This window comes from Zerene cesonia, chromosome 3 (genome assembly GCF_012273895.1).
Source record: "Zerene cesonia ecotype Mississippi chromosome 3, Zerene_cesonia_1.1, whole genome shotgun sequence".
Classification (NCBI taxonomy): domain Eukaryota; kingdom Metazoa; phylum Arthropoda; class Insecta; order Lepidoptera; family Pieridae; genus Zerene; species Zerene cesonia.
Genome location: NC_052104.1, coordinates 5299594 through 5305945, shown reverse-complemented (window position 1 = coordinate 5305945; position 6352 = coordinate 5299594). Strand labels below are relative to the sequence as shown.

General features: G+C 33.5%; 1 protein-coding gene across 1 annotated transcript in view; it reads left to right on the top strand.

Annotated features, from left to right (window-relative positions):
• Positions 1–418: 418 nt before the first annotated feature.
• Positions 419–6352, top strand: part of LOC119839256 — an 11374-nt gene continuing 5440 nt past the window's right edge. Inside the window, exons 1-17 of the mRNA XM_038365485.1 lie at positions 419–429; positions 507–613; positions 872–980; positions 1060–1119; positions 1213–1372; positions 1581–1681; positions 1929–2021; positions 2116–2151; positions 2235–2273; positions 2888–2938; positions 3035–3164; positions 3793–3931; positions 4065–4191; positions 4488–4721; positions 4807–5731; positions 5805–5960; positions 6080–6206. Of these exons, the coding sequence (XP_038221413.1) occupies positions 419–429; positions 507–613; positions 872–980; positions 1060–1119; positions 1213–1372; positions 1581–1681; positions 1929–2021; positions 2116–2151; positions 2235–2273; positions 2888–2938; positions 3035–3164; positions 3793–3931; positions 4065–4191; positions 4488–4721; positions 4807–5731; positions 5805–5960; positions 6080–6206 (2605 nt within the window). The remainder of the gene's footprint in view (positions 430–506; positions 614–871; positions 981–1059; positions 1120–1212; positions 1373–1580; positions 1682–1928; positions 2022–2115; positions 2152–2234; positions 2274–2887; positions 2939–3034; positions 3165–3792; positions 3932–4064; positions 4192–4487; positions 4722–4806; positions 5732–5804; positions 5961–6079; positions 6207–6352) is intronic.

Genomic DNA, 6352 nt, shown 5'->3' with positions numbered 1-6352 from the left:
TCTGATCATTAAATGACTTTAAATAAATAATTAAATTAAAAGCACGCTCCCGCCTCGTTCAAAGTTTCCCGCGCTTTTAGTGACATTCTAATTATACTTTATAGAATAATTTGTGGTTTAATTTAAAAGTATTGTTTTTATATATTTTTTCTGTATATTACTGGGAATAAAAAGGAATTAAAGTGACTAACTTAAAAAGGTTTATGTTGTTTGATTATATAGTGCATCCTTTTTCTCTAGATTTTTTTATTATTGATATGCACAGAATTAAACTGTCTTAATCATCTGGATTATAAAAGTAAATTCATTATTGGAACATGTCAAAATCATAACTCAAAATTTATTGTTTAAATTATGTGTAATTTATGTACTTAATTGTAAGAAAATTAAAAAAGAGTAACACAATAAAAATAAAATTATGAAGAAACGGTAAGTTTCAACCTATTTTTGAATTATATTAATGAATGTAAGATATTTGCATTGCTAATGATCATATCTCATTTCAGATTGTGTAAATGTCCACCTAAGCTTCAACAAATTTGCAAGCAGACCAAGGTGACTGATTGTAAAGATGTTGCCGAAATTATTGAAGCTCTATCTTATCAAGCAGAATGTAAGCATTTAAATGTATACTTGGTATACTGCTAGTGTGTGTTAATTACAAACAACATAGATACTTTCAAATGCGAATGTTTGGTGGGCAATCATTATTAAAAATCCTCCTTAATCCTATCGCTTGTAAAATTTTAGTTTATGATTTGCATTTCAAAGATGAGAATAGACATACATTTTATACACATTTTTTAAAGACCAGTGATTTGTATATTTAATTTCAGTATTTACCTACAGCTTTTCTGTTATTTTTTTTAAGGTTCGAAAAAGGAACGAGGCTTTAAACCACCTACATTTAAAACTAAAGCATTTATGCCACGACATTACAAAGATACATGTATACCAATGGCGCCATCTATGCACACCAGGTGAATCATTAAATTTTTCAAAGTATTGAATGAAATTTATTATTCAATACATTATATACATTGTAATTTTGTATTTCAGGTTAAGATATATAGGCCATTGCCCTGTTGAACCACCAAGAAGATCCGAGGTTAAGACCAGGTAAAATGAACAAAAAATTATATCATGTAAGTATTACTTAAGTAAATGTATTAACATAAAATCCTTAATAATTTATTTTAGAAAAAAATCTAGATTCGATTTTGGTTTGGATGACGAAGATATTGGTACATCAGGGAGGGGTAAAAGAGGAAAAAAGAAAGTAACTTATATTGATTTAATACCAGCAGATATTTCATTACCAGTCCCGGCTCCAGTCATAAAACATTCAGCTTCAGACAAAGATATATTTAATGTAAGTTAGTAACATTCAGTCTTCTAATTACATTATATTAGTCCATTATACCATTGGTGTCTTTGTTTGCTTGCTCTGCAAGATATCAAGTCGAAGTTGTGGCTTAAGCAAATTGCACCCCTTTCAATTTTTTTTTCATAAAAAAATAAAATTATCTTCCTCATATAGAGTAGAGGCGGAATAAGATGTTTCTCCTTGCTGCTTGTAGGTACCCAGTCCAAAAATTAGCGGTGAAGTTATCCCTGCTCAAAAAACAATCATAACATCTGCTGACTACAAGCCTCCATTGCCACCAAAAGCGGGATATGAGTAAGATTATAAGATAATGTTACTGTTATTTCGTGTTCAGCAATTAATTGGAAAATTTGATATTTATTTTGACATCTCTTGAAAAGGGTTCAGTAAGTTACCTAGGCATTCTGTGTCTTAATTTTTTGTAGCATAGAATAAATAAAAAAAATCATTACATGAATTTTAAACAATGATTAATTACTAGGTGTCTAAAGTATATAGGTAGGTTTTCCGATATGATAAGCAATATGGGTATAATTTTCAGCTTATATAAACCACATAGCGGTATAGTAATTAATAGAGACAAAAGTTTCGTTCCTGACGCAGTTTTTGCACCTGGCCCAAGAAAGATAACAAGGTAAAACTTTCTCGTACATATTAGACATAAGTATACAAGTTCAATATTATATTAAAGTTAAATTAAATACGTTAATCAATAAATTTGTTTTTAGCGATAAACCAAAAAGGAAGCCTTGTCATAAAGGAGGGTTAGTTAAATAGCAAGAATTGTATAAAATTTTATGTTGTTTTCTGTAATTAATGAATACAAACATAACGTAATTCATTTCAGGGTTTGTTTAAGAAAAGATTGTCCCAGAAAGAAATGTCGGTGCGTAAGTTTTAAATAAGTATCCGCACTTCTCTACTTATAGTATGAGGCCTGAGAAAGCACATAGGATATTTTCATCCCGAAGATCCTACGGGAACGGGACAATGTTGAACTATCTTTTTCCTTTGACTGCGCCGAAGTGTGCACGATCCCCACATTTAACTAACGGAACCATATTTTTTTTATATGTCACAGCAGGCAACTGAGCTGGTGGTTCGCCTGATGGTAAGCGATCACCACCACCCATGAACATTCGCAGAGGTTGTGTCTCTGCGAATGCGTTGCCCGCTTTTATGGGGTAAGGCAAAAGGAAAGGATTAACGACTGGAAACAAAGAATCGACTGGGACGGGTGAGGAAAAAGAAACGGACCTCCGGCTCCCCCACTCACCGTACGAAACACAATAGCATGCCACTATTTCACGCCGGTTTTCTGTGGGGGTATGGTACTTCCCCGGTGCCACTCGGTGCGACTCCCACAGTAAAATAATATTTGCGTTAAACTGAACTTTTAGTTAGCTATGAAGGTATTGCGAGAAGCGAGCATGGACCTTGCAGGTCACAGACTACACAATTTTCGTTAAGTACTTAATTAAAATTTTACTGCTTCTACAGAAAGTATGCCGCGATGCGAAGAAAACAAATGCGAAAGAAGAAGCGATTAGGGTAATCTGAAATTTAAATATTTCAAAATTTTCAATTTGTGTTTATGTGTTTACCCCTTGTTTTTAAGCATCTACCTACTTATTTTAAATGTTTTAGTTTACGAACAGAAGTACCATACACTACTTTGGGTGTTACTGATGGTAAACCTAGAGCTCGGGGCACACAAAAGCATATGAAGGATGATGACTCTGTTTGTGGTTTAGATGAAATCCCAAAACCTGAACATGTAAGATCGTTTTTCACTTCTACTAGCTTCACCGTGTTTGTATATACCCGACTCCTTTAGACTAGATTTTGACCCACTTTAATGGACAGATTCAAATAACAGTACCCAAATTTTTGTTTCTAAATCATTCCATTCTAGTTTTCCTATTTTCATCTCATCATCTCATTCTAGTTATTACTATTCATTTAGTTCATTCTATCGTTACACTCATTACAGAGAGTTATTTAGTTTTTTTTTTGTTTTGAATATATTTATTTACAGTTAAAATAGTAAAAGTCAGTGAATTTATTATGCATCATCATCAGCCAATACATGTTCCCACTGCTGGGATACAGGCCTGCTTAGAGGGGTTCAGGCAGGCCCATTACGGGTTGGCAGATGTCACATGTCGTCGAGCTTATTATGCGATTTTTTTATATTTAATAGTGTAATAAACCAAACTTAATATGACATGCCAGCAAACTGATTCTGAAGAAATTGGGAAAGTAGTAAAATTTTAGTCTAGATGAATAGTAAGTTTGTTTGATTACGCATTTTATATTAAACAACAAAGTTTGGTCATTGGCCGCCCGAAAAAGGCGCCATTTTTAGTCTTTCACGCGTCATACTGAGTTCTTATGTTTTATAGGTGCATATTCCAGCTAATCTCAAACGAGGCACACTGCAGACGCATTCACTGACTGTTTTACCTTGCACAAAAGAAAGAAGACCAGATGTTCATTATGGCATTTTAACTGGGTCATTCAATATGTATGACCAAAAATTTGGTAAAATTTTCATTTTTCGAATTTAAATTTAATTTTCATTTTTCAAATTTAAATTTAATTTTCATTTTTCAAATTTAAGTTTAAATGATTATCATTATTATCTTTAGATAATTGTTTATATAAATCTGTGTAGGGGGTAGATCAAGAGGGCGACAAGCTCTTACGATGAGTGTCATGGCGTACTGCTTAGCATTTCATTATCATCCGAAACAATGGACCATGAAACTTGTTGACAATTTAATAGACGCCGGTGATCAATGGTTACTATACTAATTATATTTAATAATATTTGTAGAGACCTTATCCTGCTTAGGTATACCTATGCCGTGCATGCATGCATTAAATGCTGTGCACACATTACAATATGTGCACGGCATTTAATGTCTTGAACAAAGTTCGTAATTGGATTAACAGCAAGGGCCTATCGGCTCGTACTAAAAGTTTACGGAGTAGACTTGGATTTTGATTGTGATATTTCCATCGCCTTTGAAAAATATATTTTATGACTTAAAAGTAATCACATAAGCATATTTCTCATAGAATCAGAACTTTTTAGGTATATACAATGCTTAGAAAAAGTGCATGATCATTCAGCTGTTCAAGGAATGTGCGAAGTGTTGCCTTTTGGGAAGAAACAAACTTTAATATTGAACGGAAAGCGAATGCAAGTGTTGTTAGGTGAACCTGAAATCGTGGGGTATACAATGTCTCTTGATCCAACTGTTTATAATTTATGTCGAGGATTAAAGGCATTCTTTAAAGAAAATCGAGCTGGAATCCTACTCACCAGGTACGTCAATTTACAAATTGCTAAATAATTTCTATTCTTCCAATGTTATAAAAAATATATTAAATAATGGATTTTTTCATTTCAGGGTTGTGAAAGTTGTAATATGGAGGGATAAAGTTTGTTATTATATTTTCGATCCAGCTGGCCGAGATTCAAGAGCGTATTCAAACTTCTCTAATGGATGTGCTGCTCTTATAAATGTGAAAGATTTGCAATCAGTTGCAGACGTGATTTTAGCTCGAGGAGTGGTTGAAGATCAAAAATTCGTTTTGGCTCCTGTTAAAGTGCTGAAAATGATAGATGAGAAATGTCATGAAGATTTTGAATCGGATAAAGAATTAACACAGGCAGAAAAGGCTATGATGGGATACAGAATATTGAATGAAAATTGTGCTATTGTTAACGCGAATATGCATTTAGGAGACAGATGTTTTGAAGATGCAAAATATAGACAGGCAATTCCTATAGCAGTCGTAGCTATGACTTATGCGAAAATTTCCCCGCCTAATACCTGGTTTTCAAAAACATTAGATAAAGTGCTGCGATTAGGTAACAAATTGTATATGGACTGCCTTCATCCCAAAGTAATGATAGATATGACCATTGACAATATTCCCAACGAGATAATTGTCGGGCCTTACGCCTGTGAGATAATTATTTACAGGGAAAGAGTGAAAGGGCAATTGTTTACGACCAAAGAATGCATATTAAACATAAAATCCGGTTTGGAAGAATTTTTCAGCCATGAATATAATAGTGGTATTTTAGATTTTAATAACTACGCTTTAGCTATCTGGAGACAGAAGGATATGTACTATTTGTTTGATCCTTATCCTCGGACTAACGATGGATTAAGATCAGTAAAAGTAGGCAAGGCTTGTTGCTGGATGCTGTTGAATCCGGAAACGATGGCTGCTGTTTTCACCAAAAATTGGGATTACTTGCCGGTCACTACGCAGTTTTATATACATGCGTTTAAAGTTTTGAAACTAAAGAAGAGGGAACCAAAGGTAAAAGGTTTTGTCGAGATTTTTTGTTTAATCATGACTATACGCTAATATGTTTGAATATTATTTATATTAGGCGCAAATAGTTTGCACTTTGAGCGACGAGCAATTGCCAGGTGCGAAAGGAAAGGCGAGAAGGAAAGTTTTACCAATGAGCAATGCACAAGGCGATGGCAAGGAAATTTTTCATGATGTTATGCCCAGAGATAATTTTGAAGGTCCAATTACAGGCGTACGTATTTAATTCAATGAAATGTCAGTACATATGTTTAGCTACGAAACTTTATAGATACACATTCACATCAATGATATTGGTGCGAAAAGCGTATTATACTAATTAATAATCTGCAGCCTCAAGTTGATGAAGAGCAAATGGGCGACATTATTTCATTGGTTGACAGCATTCAAGAAGATTACTTACCACCAATACCACTCAGATATAAGAATGCTGCTCCCGAACCGCTTGAAGAAAAAGTTGGTATGAAAATAATATATAGTCGTATGACCGTTCGTTTATTCTGCGTGAGCTCTATTGTTGAATTTTTTTTTTACAATATAGATTATTAATAATATTTTGTAAAAAAACTAGATAGTAAATACTACGTAATGCCGTAATTTTTTTTT